The sequence below is a fragment of the Saccostrea cucullata genome, unplaced genomic scaffold (assembly GCF_032062105.1).
Source record: "Saccostrea cucullata isolate Sc308-1 unplaced genomic scaffold, CSIRO_AGI_Scuc_v1 ctg90, whole genome shotgun sequence".
Lineage (NCBI taxonomy): Eukaryota > Metazoa > Mollusca > Bivalvia > Ostreida > Ostreidae > Saccostrea > Saccostrea cuccullata.
Genome location: NW_026940868.1, coordinates 1,155,587 through 1,178,795, shown reverse-complemented (window position 1 = coordinate 1,178,795; position 23,209 = coordinate 1,155,587). Strand labels below are relative to the sequence as shown.

The window sequence follows — 23,209 nt, the reverse complement described above, 5'->3', positions numbered from 1 at the left end:
CCTGGTATCATAAAAAATTGAATAGTTTCCCATTGATAACTTCAGTTTTATGCAAGCTTTTGCAATGAAATTATATAACCCAGTAATGTTCAGAAAAATCCTATGTATACTGAGCTCAAAAGGTTATGGTCAAATATTCATATCTTCATGAAATTATTTCCTGGTGATGACTAGGAGGGTTTGCAATGAAATCTTACACTGTTGGTCAATTGAACTTAAGTCCTGTTAATTTTGAGGTCAAAAAGTTGAAGACCCAAGTCAGAAATTTGTTTACATGGTTATTTTCATCCGGTTTTATTTTTGCCCTTTTACACCTGCAAACGATTTTGCTCCATTTTGAATTCACACAGTCCTGTTCAAGAGATAATGCCATTTTCTTTGAATTCTGGCCATTTTAAATTTGCTCAATTGCAACAAGGGTGAAAATTTACCTGCATACAGTATATATAACTAAAATAACAAAAATCAGACAAGCATTAATATGGCCCTCTTCTGTTTATAAAGACAGTCTTGTGGTTTTCTAGACCACTAGATTTAACATGAAGTCTGATATGTAAAATTCATGAGCTGTACAAAAGAAAAACACAAAATGTCTTGCCATATGATCAGTTTAATTAATGATATAATTAACAGGATGAATAGTTCACGGCGGGGAATCTACATCATCGTACGGGATTAGGACACACAAAAATGGAGGACAAATGCTCCGCTTCGATGTAAGAAATTGATATTTTTGCACTTATAAAGAATGGATATTAAATCTGTATCCTGCCTAAAGTATGCCAAAGAACATCAACTACAATATATATTGTACGTTTGTTCGTGATAGAATCTTATTGCTCCAAACACTTCGACACAGTTCGAAAACAAGTAAGAAAAACCCGGGATGCGGGGCACACATTTTTAAAATTCGACCTATTATTCGCATGTCCAGATGTACTAGACATTTTATTCTTCCGCGTTTACACTAGAACTAATATTTAAAAAAAAACAAGATTTGTTTAATAGTTTATTATGCTTTAATTATCCAAGAAAAAAGTATAAATCATTTTGTTTTCAGAAATGATGTAGGGCACACCAACACTAAAACGGATATGGGACACACAAAAAGTTACTTTCTAATTGAAACATCGAGCATATCTTAATGTTTCGATTTAAACGACTGCTGTTAGGTACATTTGCTGATCAATTTGCAATTAGAAAACGCATCGCTGATATTCCATTTCGCTTTTTCTGCAAATATATTGGAGATTTGACGATTTTCCCTGTTTAATATAATAAACTTTAATCTTTAACTTTAAAGAAATACTGTGGATAAATTTACATAACTTTGTGGATTCAGAGATACTTTTATGAGTTATTTTTGGTTACTTAGCTGCTAATTTTATAAACCTCAGGATTGAACTACCTTAACCCATGACAGGTCTGCAGAAGTGAAATTCTACACTTCCAATACATGGTATTGGAATTTATGGCTAAGATCAGACTCTAACTTAAACACTTTGTAATGAATCAATACCTATATTTTTTAACTTCAAGACAATCCTAGAAGTAATGTTCCTTCTGGGTACTCTGTAGCTATATCTGAAATGATACACAAAGCACACTGTATGCTGTGTGTATCATTTCAGATATAGCTACAGAGTACCCAAAAGGAACAACATGATCAGATATAGCAGATCCATACTTGTGTACATTTATTAATATGTGTATAATAAAGTACATTCAGAAATTGCTAAATCAAATCTACACTGACTTGGTGAAAAATCAACTTGTGCAAATACTAAAATACTGTATAAGTCGTACATTATGCTGTAATAGCAAAAAAGTCACTGGATGCATTTTTATTCAATATATATGACAAATGATCTTTGAAGTCATTCTAACATTAGTACAGAAACAATGAAAATCTGACAACTCTATGGTAAAAGCAAAATGAATACACACACATACAATGTCTGTGGACCACAGTTAGGGGTACTGTACAGCCCTCACAAGTAAAAAGACACATATCATGATCTCAGATCTACTGGGTTTTGACATGACAGTTTTATATAAATAGTTCCTACACACGCGGACACTACACTAGTCCTTTAATGGCGTCCTGCAGCTTCTTCCTGGCCTCGATCACCTTCAGTTCTTGTCGGCGGATGTCCTCTTCTGACACAATTACTTGCTGTAATGGAGAAGGTTAACTTTGTTTTAATGATTACAAAGAATCACTCTGTTGCATGATGGGAAAATATGGAAAAACATTATGAAATTAATTCTGAAAACAAATTTAATCTGAAGAATATGTCTGAAAGTTTACCATCTTGAGTTTGATCTTTTTTGTTTTCTAACTAAAAATAAAACTGCTATCAACAAGCTCTTGAGTTAGGACATCTAAGCTTATCATAGCGTATAGTCCTTACTTCAAAAAAGTTGTATATGTGTTTGATTACATTTCATCTTGATCATGTACATGTATGGTCCTTCCCCGTATGTATGTTTGATATTTGTCAATGAGCACCTAGGATTATGATGCTTATATGTCTGTATGGTTGATACATATCGGATCCTGTCCACCATTTAGTGTGGTTGATACAAGTTGATGTTGATGTTGACATCTAAGCTTATTAATCTGTATAGCACTTACCTGTTACGTCCTAGTAGTTGATGCATGTGATGGTCCTTACCTGTATGTGTGGTTGATAGACATCGATGTTGACACCTGGGTTTTTGGCCACTGTTGCTCTGTTATTACCCTGACCCACAACAGGACTATTGCTGATGTGGAGAGCTGCTGATATACTCTGTAAAATGTTTTCTGTTGTCAGCTCTGGCCCTACACCTGCAACATAAAGGCACAGGAATTACAGAAGGTTCCATATTACCCTACTCTAATAAAATAAGTATATTTTGACTACTGAAGATTTTGATTTCAACAAGTACCAACAAGCAAAAATAACAAAACATTTAAACAAACCTTGACATTACTTCTCAAATTATGTGTCTTTTTGGAATGCATAATAAATTTAATACTATAGAAAGCATTTAAACAAACATTGACATTATTTCTCAAATTGCCTGCCTTTTTAGAATGCATAATAAATTTATTACATATAGAAAGACATATTAACTATACATTCTTCTAGAACCTAGACTTCTTTTTTCTGCTGATTTTTATATTCAAACATTTTTTTTCTTCAATTTTTATAACTTTTTTACATCGATTTTACTCTGAGAGTAATTCTTTACATAAATGGTACTGAAATTGGTGTCAACAAAAGTGACCAAGTACAAAAAAACATGCAAAAGAAACACAGATATAAAATGGAACATCCACTTCCCATGATGTCACATCCATTTACTCCTCCCTTTAATTTCTGCTTGAAGACATCCTCTTGATCACATTGAATTCGAACAGTTCTATCCCCCCTCAATATAAATGCATATGTACCCCCTTTAAGAATTGCTTACCCCTATAACTACTTACCCTGTACATTTCTGGGCAGATCCAGTGCCTTGATGACCTCTTCTTGACTATCACAAGCTTGTATGCCTTGTAGTCGTTTCTCCCAGAACAACTAAAAGCAGACAGAATGGCGTTACTCAACAGAAAATTTTGTTCTTAGTACTGATTACATACTCAATTAAAAAAAAATTATAGATGCGCATTAAAGAATGCATGAATAACACAATGTCTTGTTGAGCAAAATGTGAAATAGAAGAAAATATATTGATACAAATTGATCAACGATCCAAATAATCAACACGCATTTCAGACTGCCATTGAATTTCTTTTCTTGATCAATATGGCAGTTTGAAATAACCTTGCATCCGACCGCCCAAGACGCACTAATTTTGTCAGAGGCGAACAGGTGGATGAGTAATTTTTCTTCATAAATCTAAATTCACATATTTCATAAAACTCTCTCAAATCAACAAAGATTACTGGTTGCAATGTGTAACAAACAAATGGGTAGAATTCATCAGCTTATAAGTCCGGGATCAAATATATAGTGAGCTGGCCTCATTCACTATATTGCTAAAAGGAACTTGTAAAAGACAATTATTTTTTCGGGCTCGTACAACTTCGGTAGGGCATCTTTCACTAGCAGTCAGCCCTGGACGTCCAGCTAATTTTACAGTGAGTTTCAAACACTGCAATGTGGCAACACAACAACTTGAGCAGAAAGTTTAATTGACAATGATCAAAACTGTAGAAGAATTAGCATTTTGAAACATTGTTTACAGAGAGGCGAACTAACAGACAGGTGAATGATGAACAACTTACTATAGTCCTAAGACCAATAGTCCTAAAATCAGTTTTAAAATGTGATAAGTTCATAACAAAATGACCTCTGACCTGTTTGGGAGGATCTTGTGGTCCATGTTTTAACTCTGATTTTGTCTTGCTCTCCTCTCGGTGTATGACGGTGACTGGCTGTTTAAAGATGGAGGCTGTCTGCCTGATAGGCAATACTAAAAAATAACAATCAAATTGCTATTAGAGATAATAAATGATTACTGTATACAGGGTTATTTTCGCCCAGTGTCATTTTCGCCCTTTCATTCTGAAAATAATTTGAATAAATTTTTATTAGAAATAAAATTTAATAAATGGCCCCGTTTTAAATTCGCCCATTAGACAAATTGTAACCAAATTTAAACCTGGAAATTCTATGCATCAAAATTTCAGATTCTTTAAAAATGACCAAATACCAGTAAGATTATAATCATTATATTTATCAATGGTGAATGATTTTTAATGATTTTATTTACACAAGTAACATGCAATTATACCAACTGTATTCAATATTGTACACAAGTTCTGCAACTTTAGTATTTGTCAACTTAAAAGAGAGCTTTTAATGTTTTTACACCATTTGCTGGACAGAAGACCATATACACTAACAGTCATCATCTCCACTATCCTAGTGTCCAGTTTGTTTCCCTTTAACTCCCGGAGATGAGAGTAAACAAATCGGACACTTGGCTAGTGAAGCTGCCTAGTTTATAAATAAGGTTATCCTTTTAATTATGAAAAGTGCTATATAATTTGAAAGAAAAAATTAGAAAAGTTTTACCACCTACTAATTCTTAAAGACCACATTATCAGAATATGTTAGAAACAAATCAGCTTATAAATGTTATAGTGATATATTATTTTGCAGCCAGACACCCTGGAGTTCAGAGATACAGACAAACCTCTGGTGAAGTCATACGGTCCTTGTGGGCGCTTACTTTTTCTCAGTTGACTGTGGTTAATTCGACCACTGCGGAAGTCAAAAGCACTAAGATCAAACTGTTCACCTAGCTGTCGAGCCAGCTGGGGTTTGCTTCTTATCTTCTTACCATCTGGACTAAAAATAAGAAATGAGAAACAATTTAAAATTTTGAATTTCAACATACTTGTACTTTTTTACTGGTTCTAGTTTAAATTTTTCTTTATCATGTTCACTTAAACTTTTTCAAGTACCCAATAGTTTTTTTCAAATGCATTATATTAAAAAAAATATTTTAAAATATTTATTACGTCAGTCCAAATATGACTACAGTTACCAATTGAATTATTTCCTTTGCCCTAAATAAATAAAAAATAAATAAATCATTGTACTGATGTTTCTCTTGTTGGGGTGGGTGGTTTTTTTCCATTATTTATTACAGTAGATTTGGAATCCTAAAAGTATCCATAAGAAATTCACTAAATAGATGCCGTCTGCATAGATATAATTATGTACCCAAGCCATTTCTTCTTTTTCCTTTGTTTTTTTTTTTTCTTGATTATGATCAAAATTATGTTTTAAAAAAAATTCGATATTGAAAGTGAAAGTTAATAGTTATTGCCCTTGTATTTATTTATGAATATTTTTCAGCAATTGTTCACAAAGTAACTCCACGCTCCTTATAACTATCATTCCTAGCCGTTCAAAAATAGGACTAACAGTGGTGTCAGATGCACCCCGTCGGCCATAATGGACGAGACAAAGGTGAAAAAACACATAAAATTAAAACGCGAAATATGCTAATTTTCTCTGTCTCGAGGGTCACAAAAGTTTTATTTTTCTATTCTAAAGACGATTTAAACTATTTTTACGAACCTTATGTAATAAACATCAGTCTTCCCCGCAGACAGTCCCGATTTTCGGACTACTTCTTCTCGCTTCCAGCCTGGGGGTAGTCCAACACAGTCCAGTCTGCGTTTTTCCATCTTTTGTGGATCCCCCAAAAAATTATTAGATACAGTACCTGGCCATAAGTGTGTCATAATTTTATTTTTACACTATATATTTCATTGAAAAACGTATTTTTGTAAAAACTTGTTGTGAAGTCAATTTTGGCTCAATTTTCATGATTTTTTCACTGAAACATGCAGAATAATTCAAATTTTCTTATCTTAAATGATAAACAAAATGATACTTAAACTATTGAGAATAAATTATGAAATATTGTCAAGACAAAATATTCTAACCTCAAATTACTATGATTTCTTAACAAATTGAAGTCTTAAAATTTTTGTTTTGCACTTGACCTGTGATTTCATGGTAATGCATAAAGATAAAACTATTTTGAAATAATGTGAAGAAACTACAACAAATTCTGCATTTTATGGTGCTGTTAGACATTAAAAAGAAACAACAAATGACACTGCAATAATATTTTAGAAAAATGTGTTTTTCAATGAAATATATAGTGGAAAAATAAAATTATGACACACTTATGGCCAGGTACTGTAGATCGTACTTGAACTGGGTTACTCGGCATAATATTTTAGGTGTGTTTTGTGGTAAATTCATTTAAAATTCCTCATAATCATTATATAAAAAATACTTATACTATTTTCCAAAGAGCCAATAAATTGAATATATCGATAACTTTATCAATAACTTTTCAACGTGAAAGTGTTATTTCCTCAATTAGCCTTACCCAATTTGCCTAAAAGGTGCAAGAAAGCCGAGTTAGAAATGCAGGGAGTTCTACATTCAAAATTGTTGGTTCTTTTTGTGTGAATAACAATGTTTTTAAGAATTTGAATGTTTTATTCTCTTTTTTAAGCGATTGACTAGAATTGAAATTGATTACACATGACATGAAGTTGTGTATACCCAATTTTGGTCCCCCCAAATCAGAAAGGTTTGACTATTTTCAGTGTAAACGGGTAAAGGGAAGTCAATAGACAACAGGAAAAAAAACAAACAATTTTTTTCATCAGCTTTAGGGATTTATTAGAGCATTTATATTTTTCCTATCTGTCTTTTCTTTTTATAAAGAGAAATTGAGAATTATGACTGTACACTACATTTGGTTGTTTTCTTTTTTATCCAGTTGATGATCCATTCATTACAAAATGAGCAGAAAGAAAATATTTCAAGAAGATACTGCATGGTTTTCTTCCAGTGTTTCACAGAAATTTAAGAATATTTGGAGTAAGTTTGATAACATATTATTATTAAATGCAATATCAGAGCATTGCAAACCTTTTTCAAACACCACTTTAACTAGTCCGAAATATCTGACGTTTTCCTGTTTTTTTTTTAACAATTTTGATATTTTATGTGCCAGGAAAACGTCAGAACCGGCGCCATTACGAAAACAGGGAAATCGCCGCCTCCAACCGGAGGCCGCATTCTCGAGTTGATTTTAGATAATTGCTAATCAAATTAAATTTCAAAGTCACAAGTTATCAAGAGTACAACACTTTTAGTACTTACCAATATTGTTTTTATGGTTCATTTTTAGAATTTACAATCTGTTGAAAACAATTTTATCAGACTGTCAAGATTTGTCTTCATTTCGTGTATTTTAAATCTTGCAAGTCCTGTGACGAAATGTGGAGTAATATTTTCTTTTCATTGATATTGGTGAGTACAAGAGGCATTGTGCTACTGATAAATTCTTATTTCGGCAGTTAGTTCGGTTCGCAAGTATCAAAAATCAACTTCGGTAGGAGACAGTGAAATTTCCAGTTTTTGTAATGGCACCGGTTCTGACGTTATCCAGGCATGTAAAATATCAAAATCGTGAAAAAGGCCTGGAAAACGTCAGATTTTTCGGACCACGCTTTAACCAGTAACTTAATCTCAGATTCCTATGACTCTATAACCCCTGCTTTTTATATTGTGACCCGCAGGTGAGATTGCATGTCACAATATAAAAAGCAGGGGTTAGAGTCAGAGGAATATCTCGGAGTACCAGTAACACAGCTGCTCCTTGATGTTAATTGCTCAAAATCCACCAAATGAAATCCGAGAATGCGAGAGTCTAGGGAGAAAATATTGGTTTTGACAGATTGTATGACTAACTTTTTCAGACTTTGTATCTTTGCATGAAACTAGTACAAACTTTAATTTGGTGTTGCATGTCAGGTCAAATGTTTTCCAGGCTAAGGTTGTAGGGAATTCCTTTCTATAATTTAAAAACATGGAATGAATGCTGGCATTAGTTTTGACATTAAGGCACAGTAAGTTTATGCTTTCAAGATCAGTTTTATGCTTGGTTGAATGTCTATTTCAGATAAGGTTACTGACCAAATTTTTTGTTTTTTAGAATTAGACTGAGAAGTGGTCTGAATTCAAGCATGGTCACTGTTTACTTGGTCTTCCATTTTCATTCAAATTGTATTTTATCATACTTTGACTGCTTTAAATATATTTTCAATGAAGACATTAATTGCCTGCTACTTACATGTAGTACATAGTCATGTGTAAAGCAAAAAATCTGCACACTTTGTTTCTTCACATGAGTGTTTTTATTGCAATGCAGATATTATTTTCTTCACAGAAAAAAATGGTGGGCAAAGGGCTCCATTGGATTCAGCCATGTTTGTTTTCAGCCAAGATTTCAATGCACCAGACACACTACAGTAAGTACAGTACTCATTCTTTGTATATTCAGAAATGGTTAGCATTGGAAAATAAAATTAGTGTTCAAATGTTAAATCCTTCTCCTAGCCATAAGTCTGGTACTCAAAATGTATTTCCTGGGTGCAAAGCAGATGAGGGTCATTTGGACTCATTCTAGATGGGACATCAGTCCATTGTAAGTTAACTCCCCAGCATAAACAGGTACTTATTGCAACTGGTTGGAATGAAATAAACTAAAAAGTTGCACATAAAAGAACAAAACTTTCAAGTGTCCACAAGAGGGGTTGAACCAGCAACCTTTGGTTTACTGTCCAAACAACTATGAAAAATGGCTCATGTGCTCAATTTAATAATTAGAAGATTTTTTTTCTTCTTACCTAAACTATTGAAAAAATCATTTGCACAGTCCCTTACATATAATAGTTTGCTTATTTACAGGCTGAAGTGTCATAAGGATTGATAATTTAACATTTTCATTTTTTGTTTTCTTTGTTTTTCATTTGTTTTGATTGTTTTTCAAAACCAGAATCTTCACAAGTGAGGCCTACTTGAGTGAACACTTGGCTGTCCTACACCCAATGTTTATATCTGACAGTGATTCCAGAGGTTCCAAGTCTGTCCTTATGGACTATAAGCTCCCTCCAGAGGAAGTGTACAAAGGTAGCTCTATATTCAGATATTATAAATCATAAACTTGTTTTCAAATCATCATGTGAGGAACTGGTAGATTTAAAACTGCAGGTTGCATTTTATTTTGGCATTCAGTTATTTGGTAATTTCTATCATCAATTCTTAAACGTCCAATAATGCAAAATTAGACCCTTCTTGGATATCTTTTTTGTTCTCCATTTTAGCAACAAGAGAGAAAGGGGTTTACAAATGGGACAGTAATTCAACCTTGAAGGAAGATGAACAGCAGGTAAAAAATATAATTTATAGCTTGAATCGCCCAAGATCTTTCCTTGCCATCTTTTAAGAATTCCATTATGGTTTACAAATAAGTTGTTGATTAAAGTGTCGGTTGAGGTCACTCCAGATGGCCCAAATTTTGTTCTGCTGAATTATTTGTCAATTATGATCATTCAAATGCAGGCCCTGGTTCCAATTCTACTTTTCATTTTACAAATTATTTTACAAGTCCTCTTATGTAAATATCTTCTGATTTTACTGTCTCTTTGAAAGTATATTAAGTTCCAAATTGATTTCCAGAGTAGGACAGGCAGACAGACACGCAGTAGGGGAAAGGTAACTCAGACTGAAAATGAGGATGTAGCTGCATCAGGCAAGCCTAAAGCCAGAAAATTGACCACAGAAAATAGCCACCCAAATCAGATGACCAGAGAAAAGACAACAGAAAAGAAAGAAGCGGAAGATGCCGGTACGAAAGACACAGGTAATAAACCATCCTCACAATGTCAAGGTTTTGGGATTTTGAAAGAATTTTTTTGTGAGGATGGTAATAAACAAAGAGAAGTATCTCCTATAATGGAATGCAAGGTTAGAGAAAATGTCATTGCATATTTTCAAAGTTGCAAGGGAATTACTCGCTGATATTTACTGTTAGTAGTTATTGTGGAAATTTGAAATTCGCCTACTTTTTGAACTGGACATACATGTAAATGAAAGGAAATAACAATTGCATTCATAGTCTGGTGAACATAATTTTTTTATCCTAAGCATAATATATGATAAATTTTATTAAAATATTTTTTAGGTTTAGAACATATGTGCCATATTGATGATATTCCTAAAATAACTGGAGTACTGGAAGAATTTATTCCTGGACAAAACGGTTGTGAAGTATTCAGAAAGTAAACAGCTCATAAAAAAAATTCAATGGGTTTCACAGTCTAAAAAGAAAGTAATGACACCTGCAAGAGGAGAAGTAAATTTAAGCCTTGTGGTAAGCAGATAAATGCTGTTATACTGAACATGTTTGTGTGTGAAAATATTTGAGGACAAGCCTGATAATTGTTTTTGCTGGAGAATTTAAAGGAGAGAGTTGCTGAACTGGAACTAATGATTTTGATTAGTCATAGTGACATTGGAATTGTGGATTTGGACTTCATATACCTTACCTTGAAATAATATTTTTTTATTGTTTAATGATAATCTATAGATCTGATAATTAATTTATCTTGAGAGAGTATTTTGATAATGAGAGCTTTAAAGATTTACTTGTCATGCTATTATTTTTCATTATTAATTTTAGAAAAATCAAATAAAAAAATAAATTTATAAATAGGATAAAAATCATCACACAGCAGTGGATAACAACAGTTTTATTGAACATGAAGTAACACATATTTCAAACATTTTCCTTGTAAAAATGACATGGTCTTTTTTTTTTTCACTAATTTCATTTCAAGATTGATTGCATAGAGAAAAGTAAAGAACATTTTGTAAAAAAGTGTATATAGCACATTTTGTAATATTTTAATAGCTTTTCATAAAGATACATGTATGAGTATAGCTTGTAAGATGTTTCATGTAAAAGAATTTACTAAAATTCAGAATAAAATTTACAAAATGCATACCACTTCTTTTTTATTATTATTATTCGAAAAAGATTTTCTTCAATTTGAAGTTAAAGTGTAGCAAAAAATAATAACACATTTTATTATTCCTGCTGGATTATATTCAGATTTTCCTGCAAAGGAGAGGATAGGGAAAATAGGAAAAAAATTGTTGTCACTTTGGCAAAAACAATGTTTTATTCATTTTAAAAATTGCCACATTCAATGGTAATCTGTCTTAATTGGTAGCTCAGTGGTTTAAAGCATTCACTTTGTACCTTGATGATCAAGAGTCTGATCTTAGCAGAAATTTTACCTTTTTTAAAATTTACTTTAAAAAGCCTCCCCCCCTTTTTTTTTTACAAAATTAAATGACTATTTTTACATTGAAATTCCAAAGGGTTAATATACCAATTATTATTCTCATATTTTCCATTTGTCATAATTTTCTTGGTGTGTTATAATTTCATAGAAATTTTTAAAGAACTTAGTACACAAAATTAAGTCTCTGTGTACAACAATTCTTAGCACTTGCTTGTGTTTACACACAAATAATAAAACTAAAAACAAACGCAAAACATTTTAAAATAAAATGTGCACATTAACATTATTAAAGCTTCCATATTTTCCAACAATTATATATGTACAAGAAATGCTGACTTCATATCACAGAGAAAGGATATACATCTTTATAATGACCCTGTCTAAAAAATAATAACAATGGATACAAAAAGCTTGAACGTCATTTTCACTAGCTTTAATTTACAGAAAATGAGAATTACGTGGCAGCTTTATATGAGTACCTACTGTATATAGGGTTATTTTTGTTCCATATAATTTTTAATCAATAACACACAAATTCACCCCCTTTAAATCTGCACAAATGCAGTTACTTTCTAAAGAGAATATCTGTATTTGTTGAATTCACTACATTTTGAATTTCCTCATTAATGAGGAGGAAAATGGGCAAAAATAAAATGGGGACAAAAAAATTATCTAGAGGCTTATGCAGTATACTCCATTAATTAACAAAAATATTGAACAACATTCCAAATTGAACAGTGGGGATTATGGAACTCCTCAATACATTTCTTTATTGAAATGATCATTATGTTTCTGAATTGATACTGTAGTACATGTAAAAACAATGCTGATTATTTCCATTTGTAGTTTAAAAGAAAATTTTAAAACTGGAAGACTCTTGATGCCACTATCTTTGATCATGAATGAATTCTGCACAATTTAGAGTTATTAAATTATTATGAGATTTTTTTTTTTACAAATTGTAATTTTACAAATTGTAATAGCATGGTAACCCAGCATGTTGACAGATAGCTTCGATTCCCTTAATGAATGTTTTGTAAAGATAAATACATAAACACAGACTGTAGTTGTCTAGTGCCAGTCTGTAATCACTCTCAATGTCTACTGCACAAGAGAAGCACCACATGGCCTCTTCAAACAGGGACATTTCCATCATAGCGTAACCAAGGACAGAGTAGAAAATGGGAATATCTCGGTCAAGGACATCAGCCTGAAGGTCAATGAGGGCACGCATGGCTGATTCAGACTGGTGCATTGCTTTATGGGATAGGATGAGGAGGTAGCGTGCCAGGACTGTGGGGGACAGGACCACCTCCTCTTGGGAGTCCACCTCATCCTGTAGACAGTCGGGGAGGGTCACCTTCTCCAGACCCCCGTACGTTATATCAGAGGCATCCTCCACCCCTTCAATCCCCAGAGCATCCTCCAGGTACATGATGGCATCATCGTAGTTTGCTTGACTGTACAGGAAGTTAGCATACTTCACACAGACACTGGGGTTGAGATCTAGGGCCATGGCATCTTGGAAATGTTGCTCTGTTGTGAGAATCATTTCTAGTTCACTGTCTATCTCCTCACAGAGACAAGCTTTTACATAACACATTGTGGCCAGGTTACCCAAAGTTGAACACATTTCTTTACCTAGTTTTCCATCATGAATTTCTCTGTATACCTCTAGACTTTCATTAAAAGAGTCAATAGCTTGTTCCACATCACCAGCACTGGAGTGCATTTGCCCCAGCTGTGTCAGAGTATGTATGAGATCTTCTTTGATATCATTGCCCATGTCTTCCTGCATGTCGTGGGCCTGTTCCAGATAGTGGACCGCGTTCTGGTACTGCTGCATGCTGATGTGAGCCTCAGCAGACTTGCTGACCAGTTGATTGTGCATGGTCATGTTGTCACCAATGGCATTTGGATCAAACACTTCATCAAAGGAAACCTGACTTTCACAGTCTCCATACTCTAATGCCTCGTTATAGAACTGTAAAGCTGTTTTATAGTCATATTGTGCAAAATAACAGTCTCCCAACACTTGAAGAACTCGCATGAACTGTCTTCTTTCTCTCATCTTGCAAGCCATCATCAAAGTTCTTGCCACAGTCAGATATTTCACAGCCTTCTGGTGTAGGTTCAGAATGTTGTAAGAGTTCCCCATCACATACAATATTTGACACACTAACCAGAATTTCCTCTTTGGTAGCATAGGGAGTTTTTCTCCATAGATGCTGCAGAAGATCTCAAAACCCTGATAACACATGGTCACACATTTGTGATAGTTTTTCATTTTATAATATGTGATTCCCATCATGGAAAGAAGGAGTGCATGAATGAAAGTACTTGTCAGCCCATAGGCATATTTAATGAGGTGCAGTGCTAGATCAAAGGTGGACACTGCTCTAGGATACATGTGCAACATGAATGAACAAACACCCACCATACAGGTAACATGAGCATGCTCTATCATAGATTCACGTCCAAGGGTGCTGGAAGAATGAAATAAAGCAAGCGATTTTTCATAACATTCTAATGCTCTGTCATAGTCCTTCTGCATAAAGTAACAGTCCCCTAGTCTCATGGTCGATTTGGCCACAACATCCATTTGGTTTTCACTTCCATATGCATCTAGGAGGGACAGAGCTTCCCTGTAACAGTGAATGGCTTCCTCTATATTCTCCTCCTCCTCTGCTGTCCTTGAGTTCACAGTGTCAGATTTCCCAGAACTTGAGCTAGAACTCATGTTTTCATCAGAGAGATCCTTTTCAAAAAACTCACAGATTGCTGCAATGGCATCCTCAAACACACCATCATCATTGCTCTTGCCCACACTGTACCCATTTCCTAGTTCTAGTAAAGCAACTGCAATCTCATAGTTGGAAGCATTGTCTTGGAGGTCTCTGTAGGTTTTCAGAGCTGTGTTTAGATATTCAAGTCCTTCTGCTGTCTTGCCTTGTTTTGATTTTATTGTTCCAAGAAATTTACTGATTTTTGCACCAAACCTCAACATCCCTGCTGTTCCATCATGAATCTCTTCAATAATGTTCAACACTTGTTCAAAGAGAACTTCTGCTTTGTCTAAATCCCCTTCTGAAAGCATTTTTTCAGCAAGCCTGGCATAGGATTTTGCCAGGGTATGTTTGATGCTATGCTCATGTAAAGGAGAAATAATTTCCTTCTCTTTCACTTCATTTTCATTTTCTTTGGTTTTTGATATTGCTCTATTTTCAAGTTTTTCAGTGTCATTTTGATTTTGGGAAGCCACTTGCACCACACTTGTAAATTTGCAATTTTTTCTTTCATTTAAGAAGAAATCCCACCCATTCTGTTCCATATCACACTCAGCAACAGCTAAAGCGAAAGTTTGCTCAGTGACTGGGGACTCCTCTGGTTCCTCTGTTTCTAGTTCATCGATTCCCTGAAGGTCACTGTGGTCCCAGTCCAGCGATCCAGCTGAATCCGACACAACACTTTCTGTGTCATCTTCATGTCGCAAACTGTCCACGCGTGATCTTTTCTTGAAAAGTTTATTATAAATGTCTCCCAAATTTTTAGTCTGCAGACGATCATTGCAGTATCTGTAAAACTTTGACAACCAGTCTAATCCTACACTAATGTCATCTACGGTTTCCCTTTTCTCTTTATTTAGTGTGGAAGAGTATTTGTAATTGAGTCCGGGATTGATGTAAAATTGATGACTAGAAGCAAGTGGGAATAACCCAAGTCTGTTTGGCATTGTGGGAGTGTTTGGCAAAGAAAATGATCGAAAAGGATCCATGAACTTCCTGCCCTCGTGTTTCAGGCAGTTGTACAGAGCCCGATTAAAGCTATCCTCCAGGGGCTTACATTTGGTAATCATGGTTTGGCGGTACTCCTGGAACCATTCCACATCCTGATTGTCTGTGGTGGCCTCTATTTCTGAATCACAGATTTCCACAGTGTATTGTAACAGAGCGATGGCGTGCATCACTAACCACTGCCACTCCATCTGATTAGACCGACACATACGACTGCGTCTGACACAGATGTCTGACAGGTTGGACAGACACTGCACCAGGATTCTGGTGTTGTCCTCTGGTTTTTCCTGCATTCTCTGGTATAACCGCAAGAGCTGGTTTTCGGCATCATCCAGTCGTGAGGTGTGGAGCATCTCCAAAGCCACAGAAAGCATACTGTTGAGGGTAGGGGATGCATCATGGCTCATTTCCTCAATCTAAGAAAGAGAGACATGTGGTTAATGAGATGTTTTTACATTAAGTGGATTAAAAGTTTTTACTACTTTAACTAGTTTGAAACACTCCATTTTATTGGGGGGGGGGGGGGGGTCAAAGAACTTTTTTCTTTTAAATTTCTTGAAGAAAAAAATAACAAAATAGGTTAATGATTACCTCTTGGGACTTTTTGCTGAGTAGACTAGTCTCCAGGAGCTCTTTGGGTGATGGGGCAGAGGATCTGGGGCAGGGCGATCGACCAATCAGATTCAACTTGGGCAGAACCAGTTGAGTGGAAGACATTTTGAACATTTTTGGACTCTTGATGGTGGCATCTGAAAATACAAAGATAACAAATCCTTAGGATGCAAAATTATGAATGTCATTTCATCTTTTCATTTGTATATTTTGATTACCGGAAGTTAAATTTGTGACTGAGAGTAATGCCTGCACCATTTTTCTAGAACCTGTAATGCAGCATTACTCTAAAGTAACATCGGTTATAGCAATCATATTTATAATGCATGCTTTTTCTTTCCCCATGATCCTTAAAAGATATTGTGAACTTAACAGATAAAACAATTAAGTTTATGTTTATAGAAATTAATTGTTCATCCCAGAATCTATACACGTTTTACTGTAATTAAATTGTTTGCTTTGTGTGTGAGTCATGTGCTGATAACTATGGAACATTTGGTTAATACTCTAATCATATTGAACAAACAATGGAAATCAATAATAGCTGGGCTATGCATATAAATTAATTTTTTTTTTTTGGAATTTGTTGAAGTTAATTTTTTTTTTCAAATGTGTGTATATATATATGTATTCTTAACCACTATAATAAAACACTGATCATCTTTGCATCATTGGATTTTTCTCTGTTTGCCATACATGATAATAATTTAGCAATTTATATTATTTATGACTCATCCATATTGTACTTGCAGGTGTACAACATAGTCAATATAAAATATTTTCTGTATACCAGGCACATATATTAATGAAACTTTTACACAAGATACAGCATGTAATTTTAACCCCATTCATACACAAATTTGTACAATTCAGGTTTCAAATTGAAAAAAAAGTACCTGGCACTTAAACATGAATATTTTCATCATAGAATCAGAACTACTGCCATTTTAAAAATCTGCAAATTACGTAATGTCTGACATATAATTATGCTGTCTGCATCCCCCTACCTTGGTCCTTTAGTTTTGAGTTGGACAATCTTAGAATACTTGAGGACACCATGACATCCAATATTATCTCACACAAGAATATATAGAATCTTCATGAATAGTTCCACACTGACACATTTGTGTTATAAGGAGCTAGTACAGTTGTGATCTGAGTAATAACTTATTAATTCTTCCTCTTGCTATTGCATCCAGTTTATTGATTTTTGCCAAAGTCTGAACAGAATGCAGCTAATAGAAATTGATTTCCTTTGACTTGACCACTTTTTTCCTGCAACTTAACATTTGCTTGTTCTCTTTTGGGACGCATTAATATCAGTGGAGAGATTCTTATGTGCAAAGATAGTATACGGTTAAAGAATAAAAAAAAAGACACTGCACCTGATCCCACTTCTGATGTTTTAGAGGCCCGTATTTGCACTGCTCCTGATTTATATTGTTAAACAGACTTTGAGCCTAAATACTGTTCATTTTTTCCATATATTTCAATCATTTAGAGATATTAATTGAATATTGTATATTCAGAAAGAGAGAAATTAATCAAAGGTCATGTTATATATTATATATTTATTTGGCATCAATGTTTTCCCATGTGAGCTTTAGTAAAGAGTAATGCACTGGGCTATCTGCACACCTCTTTAATCATTCTATATACTGTAATTCCCACTGGCACATCACAGAGTATATAACTCACACAGACTTGCATACAATGTAGATCTTGCATGTCAGCTTAATTAAACGACATGGGTAATTCTGTTGCAGTCATATACTAAGGTTTAAAAGGGGATCAATTTACCTACATAATGATTAAAATTGATCTTTTTGATAAGAATTGACTTGTTGAAACTGACAATGAGCTACTAAATAATGCTTAAAGAACATATTAAAAGAATAAATATTTGTAAGGTTATGAGGTAATAGAATTATATCATTAATAATCTGTATAAAGCTAAACATAGTTAAGCCAATGAGCTGTTTTGTGAATGGTAGCCAAGAATGTTGTGTAATGTCCAGGTGGTCTATTAACCCTTGGGCTAAGGAGGTGCATGCACTAAAAGTGTGACAAATAAAGTCACTTCTCTATAGCTGTTGGTATACTTCTACAAAAATATTTTTAGTCAGCTTTGTAAGCATCACTTTTTATACATATACATGTAAGATCATGGCCATTTAAAAATCATAAATGTCACTTTGTTTTCTTTTTTCTAAGTTATGAATTCTGTTAATTAATATACATACTGGTACACACCCCCCCACCCCCAAACCTTAAAAAAAAAAATTGGAGAGGAGTGATATAACCAGCATTTGCAAAAATTCCTATATTTTTCTCTTGATATTTAAATTTGCAATGAAGAAAAATCCTATTTATATTTAAAAGGTGGTACGTCATGGGCTTGAATCACATAAGTGCATGTTAAAGTTACTGTTTTGTAATCAAGCAAAAAGATTTAATACAGTGAAACTTTTCTTGTCTGGGAGTTGTGTAATCTGAAATCTTGCCTAATATGATGTCAACTTTAAACCCCTTTCATTAGATTTTATTTCTTTAGGACCTAGTGGTCAAAATATACAGGTTTTACTGTAACTCATTGAAAAATAGTACATCTCCATCATCAGAAGTGTTAAGTGAAGTTTTCTGTCCTGTTTTATCTATGAATACTTAATGCATTAAAATTATTTTTTTCTGCAGTCAGTATGCAATATGATTTTTATGAGTGTGGAAGGAATCGGTCAAAGCAGGAATAGAAGTAAATGGCTTTCATCAGACTTGTAATGTCACCAGCACATACCTGTATCCTCTTTGTTTTTTGACAATTTGTTCCTTGGAGAACCTTTTTCCTTGATAAATGTATTTTTCCCGGTGACCATCTTTAAGAAAATAAGCCCTCTGTTGACCTCCTTCTTCCTCCTGGCCTTGGTGACCTCCTTGTTAAACAACTCCTTCACACTGAAAGGCAGGGTTTTCTTCCTAGGAGTTTTCAAAGGAATGAATTCAAACTTGGTCTTGTTTGAGGAGGGATGTAAAAAGGTGAAGACCTTGACCTGATCTTCCTTTTGTGTATTGGAGGAGGGACTGGTAGGTTTTTCTGCCTCATTTTCAGAGAACAGATTCTCTTTAGGAGTGATTAATGTCTTGAGTAACCTCCATATCATGTCGTTGTCAAAGTCTGCAGCATTGGGTAAACTGATGGCCTCTTTTTTGTTAAGGCTGTGAATTATGTCATATAATTTTTTACGTTGATTAACAAGGCTGGCCTGTTCATGACCTTTGACACACTTTTTGGCCATGGCCTGAAGGCGTTTCTTCTTCAAAATGCATGGGCATGTTCGGGTTCTCTTTTTCCAGGGCACTACCATCATACATGAAGCATCTTCCCCCAGTCCCTCTTCTGAGAGAGGATTTAAAGTTGAATTTGTTCTTTCAGCCATCATTCTTGTAGTTTCAATTTCAGCATCAACAGCTTGAACAGATTTTAAATTGTCCCTTTTCATTGGTTTTTTGTCAATGACAATCACACATTTGTTTTCACCAATGAAAGGCTCTTGATCTTCATCCACTTTTGTCTCATTTTGAACTGGTGTTTCCTCTTGTAGTGAATCAAGGTTGATTACAGTCTTATACTGCTGGCTTTCATCAATGTCTCCCTCATCATCTTGAAATTCCTCTGATGGAACCTCAACAATTTTGACATGAGGCCCCTCCCCTTTCTCTGCCTCTGTTAAGGATTCCTTCAAATTCAGAGAACACTGGAAAGTGTCCCATGTACTGTAGTCTTCTCCTGACGAATCAGTGGCATCCTCGTAAACCGATTCTCCACTGGTACACCCACTCAGATAGCTGTCTGACCACCTACCCAGGGTCTGATCTCTGTCTTCAGCTGGTGCTGGTGTTCCATCCAGAAAAACAGCCTCTTTAGTGGAGTCATCTGTAAATTCATTACAGATCTCTGTGGCTACCAAGGCTATGGGTTGGAACAATTCTGAATCATTAATGACTTCATTTCTCATGATTTCTTCTACTTCATAGTCACCATCTGTTGTCACAGAGTCTGTTTTAGTACAGGATTTAAGTTTTAGATTTTTTAGGAGCTCATGTTTTAGAACTTCGAAATTGCTATTGTCTTCTTTTTGTGGTTGATTTTCATTCTGAGATTCAGGATCTGATTCTGAGAGAATGTTAGAAGTGAGATCTACTGGTGCAATTTCAAAACTCTCCTCTTCATCTGACTCCAAGGAATCACCCAAATTGGAAGATTTTGTTGATGCACTGAAAGATTCCCATTTATCAGGCACCTCATTTGACACCTCAGAGGATGAAGTTTCTTTTGCATTACATGAGGTTGGAGCCATTATTTCTGTATCTTTCTCAGAGTTTAACACAATTACACATACATTCTTTATATCTGGATCATTTTCAACACATTGGGTATTGTTTTCTGGTGTTGTCGTAGTTTGAGTTAGTTCATTGTCAGGTGTTAACATTGCTTTAGATAATTCACTATCAGAACACATGTTTTCAGATGTTGAGGGTTGAACTAAGATGCTAGTTATGTTATTTTCAGGTGTTGATGATTCACTTTGAGATGTAAGGCACTGGTTTTTCATTTCAGGCGAAACATTCTTAGTCAAGGTACTATAAGAATCTGTATTTTTGTCTTTTGGTGACATGGTTTGATTTGATTCTGGTAGTGCCAGTTGTTCCATTGTGGTGGTTGTACACTCTAAAGTATTTTTCACTTGATCTTCACTTGAAGTAGTGCTTTCTACCTCTTCATGTGAACACTTCATTGATGAACTGTCTGATTTGGAAATTTCATTTGAGCTTGTATGCTGAACAGTTGCTTTTGAGCTTTCAGTAGCTATGCTTGCAATCATAGTGGTGTCTTGAGGATCTTCACAAGAAGAATTTGTATTGAGATGTGCTTCTTGAAGTTCATCTGTCAGTTTTTCTTCTGTGTGTAGACCTGAATGTGAACACTCAGTTTGTGTGTCTGTCTGTGAATCATTTGCCTTTTGATTTTCCATGGAATTAAGTTGGTTTGATGGTCTTTCTATATCCAGTTCCAGCTTTTGTGACTTGGAATCAAAGTCATGCATTTGGACAGATTCATTTTTTGTTTTTATTAAGTCTGAGTTACTTACAAGGGTACTGATATCAGGGTTTGTATCACTAACATTGTCTGTAGATTTGGTATCAGGGGCCATTTTATTGTCCACAGCTTTATGTGAAAGATTGCCACAAATTGATTCATTTACTAAAGTTGTCTTAAACATACAAGTAGTGTCATCTCTTTCACATATTGATCCCTCTTTTTCTACCGAGTATGTCTTGGGACTCTCATCATTTTCCCAATCACTGTTTTTTGTTTCTAATGTTAATGTATTTGACAATTCAGCTGTGTTGTTATCTTCAAATAAAATTGTTTTCTCGCTTTGAGCTTCAGTAGAAGAGGCTGAATATTGATCTTCACAAATTGTTTCATTTCCAAGCTGTGAGAAACTATGCTCTTGAGAAATTTCTGTTTTATCCTCATTTTTAGGTGAAGAATTTTCTGGCTTGCACATATCTTCTCCAGCAACCTTACTCATGGGACTTTCAAATGTTCCATTTTCATGTACGTTTATAGAAATAGGGTCATCTTGGTGAAAGGGATTTTCATTTGAAGTAGAAGGCTGATTTTTCTGGGGATATTGCATTTTATTGTCATTTATTCCTTTGTCATTCTCAGACTCAGATATTTCTTCTTCACTCTGCTCCTCCGGTATATCTTGGAGAAGTTCATCAATATCATCATCAAAACTCGGCATACAAAATGTCGCTACTTGAATGTTGTCCCCTTCCTCATCATCTGATAGGAAAAAAGGACTAAAGTTGTTTACATCACGAGATTCAGATGATACCACACTTGGATAAGATTCAATTTCTTGCTCTAGTTGGCCATTTTTTGCTTCTTTTAGGTTGCTAGCATCATCTGTTTCAAGTTTCTCAGTAGAATCTGATTGGTTTTCAGCTTTATTATCTGTACTGAGCTCCGTAGCTGTTCTAGTTTCTTGCACATTTTCATTTTCATTGTCTTCTGTTTTTTCACCATTACCCACAGCTTCAGGAACTTTTTCTTCCTGTGTGTGCTTCTCTTCCATTTGTTCTTTTTCAACACTTTCCTGTTGTTCTTCAATCAGTTCATCTTGATCTTTCACTTGACTAGTTATTTCACTTTGAACACATACACTTTCCCTCAGTTCTTGAGGGGCTACTTTTCCACAACTGTCTTGACTCTGTGAAACACTCCCTGAACCTGGTTCCGATATGATTTCTTGACTAGGAGTAGCTGACTCAGTTGGGAACCTGAATTTATCTTCCACATCTAAAGAAGTATCATTTTGTAATTCCAGATTTTTCTGTTTGATTTTTAGCTTCCGATTAGCTCTTACTACCAAGTAGTCTTTAGCTGACACATTCTCCATGGAGCCTGACCTCCTCAGTCCTACAGGGGGTGGGGAGGGGGTATGGGCAGTAGGTCTGATCTCTATCACAATATTTTCTGACGAATCTTTTCTTTTAAAAGTTTGTAAAGCCTCTCTGGTGTCTTTTTCTTTTTCCTCCTCTTCAGAATCACTTTTACCGATGTTATCCTTGACCTCTGCCATATCCTCATCTAACCTTTGACATGTGGAAAGGTCAGTTGTGAAGCAATCCTCTCTGTGCTCTTCCTCCTCTTGACCCCCTTCTTCAGAACACAACTCTATGTTACTTGCCATTCTTGAATTGTCCAAGAGTATTCAATTTATTACCTTATATTTATGTCAAAGCATCAAATGATTTTTTGCTAGCCAGATTTCCTTCTTGTGCGTAAAATCCCAAAGCAAAAAGCATTTTCTGCACATTATGAACAATTTATGCAGCATTTGCACACACAAGATAAATGTTTGCACCAGGTCAACTCAATTATTTTATTCATCAGATGATTGGATTAAAATCCTCTTGACATTTTTAAACTGAAACTCAATTGGCACATTAATATATCCCGATCTGTTTGCATTGACACTGTAAAAACCATTTATTTTCCAATCAGTCATAACTCATCAATGATCATTATATTTTTTTCTTT

At 34.6% G+C, this 23,209-nt stretch overlaps 3 protein-coding genes across 6 annotated transcripts; 1 reads left to right on the top strand and 2 right to left on the bottom strand.

Moving 5' to 3' along the window:
- Positions 1 to 592: 592 nt before the first annotated feature.
- On the bottom strand, positions 593 to 6,211 carry LOC134256527 (methyl-CpG-binding domain protein 2-like). The gene is made up of 6 exons (XM_062739188.1): positions 6,087 to 6,211; positions 5,186 to 5,348; positions 4,352 to 4,489; positions 3,479 to 3,569; positions 2,679 to 2,833; positions 593 to 2,176 (listed from the first exon to the last, which is right to left on the bottom strand). Exons 1-6 carry the CDS (start codon positions 6,194 to 6,196, stop codon positions 2,081 to 2,083), a joined length of 753 nt encoding a protein of 250 aa, XP_062595172.1. The 5' UTR covers positions 6,197 to 6,211; the 3' UTR covers positions 593 to 2,080.
- LOC134256525 (telomere repeats-binding bouquet formation protein 2-like) lies at positions 5,834 to 11,284 on the top strand. Of its 4 annotated transcripts, none has more exons than XM_062739186.1 (7): positions 5,834 to 5,975; positions 7,312 to 7,412; positions 8,767 to 8,848; positions 9,376 to 9,509; positions 9,704 to 9,768; positions 10,059 to 10,242; positions 10,564 to 11,284. In XM_062739186.1, the coding sequence occupies exons 2-7, from the start codon at positions 7,334 to 7,336 to the stop codon at positions 10,662 to 10,664; spliced, it is 645 nt and encodes a 214-aa protein (XP_062595170.1). In that variant the 5' UTR covers positions 5,834 to 5,975; positions 7,312 to 7,333; the 3' UTR covers positions 10,665 to 11,284. The 4 variants fall into 4 exon arrangements, with proteins under 4 accessions (XP_062595170.1, XP_062595171.1, XP_062595169.1 ...); XM_062739187.1 differs by lacking the exon at positions 5,834 to 5,975 and adding an exon at positions 6,728 to 6,760; XM_062739185.1 differs by lacking the exon at positions 5,834 to 5,975 and adding an exon at positions 6,947 to 6,991.
- Positions 11,285 to 11,743: 459 nt separating this feature from the next.
- On the bottom strand, positions 11,744 to 22,859 carry LOC134256547 (uncharacterized). Its single transcript, XM_062739225.1, has 4 exons — positions 19,554 to 22,859; positions 18,890 to 19,484; positions 16,075 to 16,232; positions 11,744 to 15,899 (listed from the first exon to the last, which is right to left on the bottom strand). The coding sequence occupies exons 1-4, from the start codon at positions 22,857 to 22,859 to the stop codon at positions 12,657 to 12,659; spliced, it is 7,302 nt and encodes a 2,433-aa protein (XP_062595209.1). The 3' UTR covers positions 11,744 to 12,656.
- Between the last annotated feature and the right edge of the window lie 350 nt (positions 22,860 to 23,209).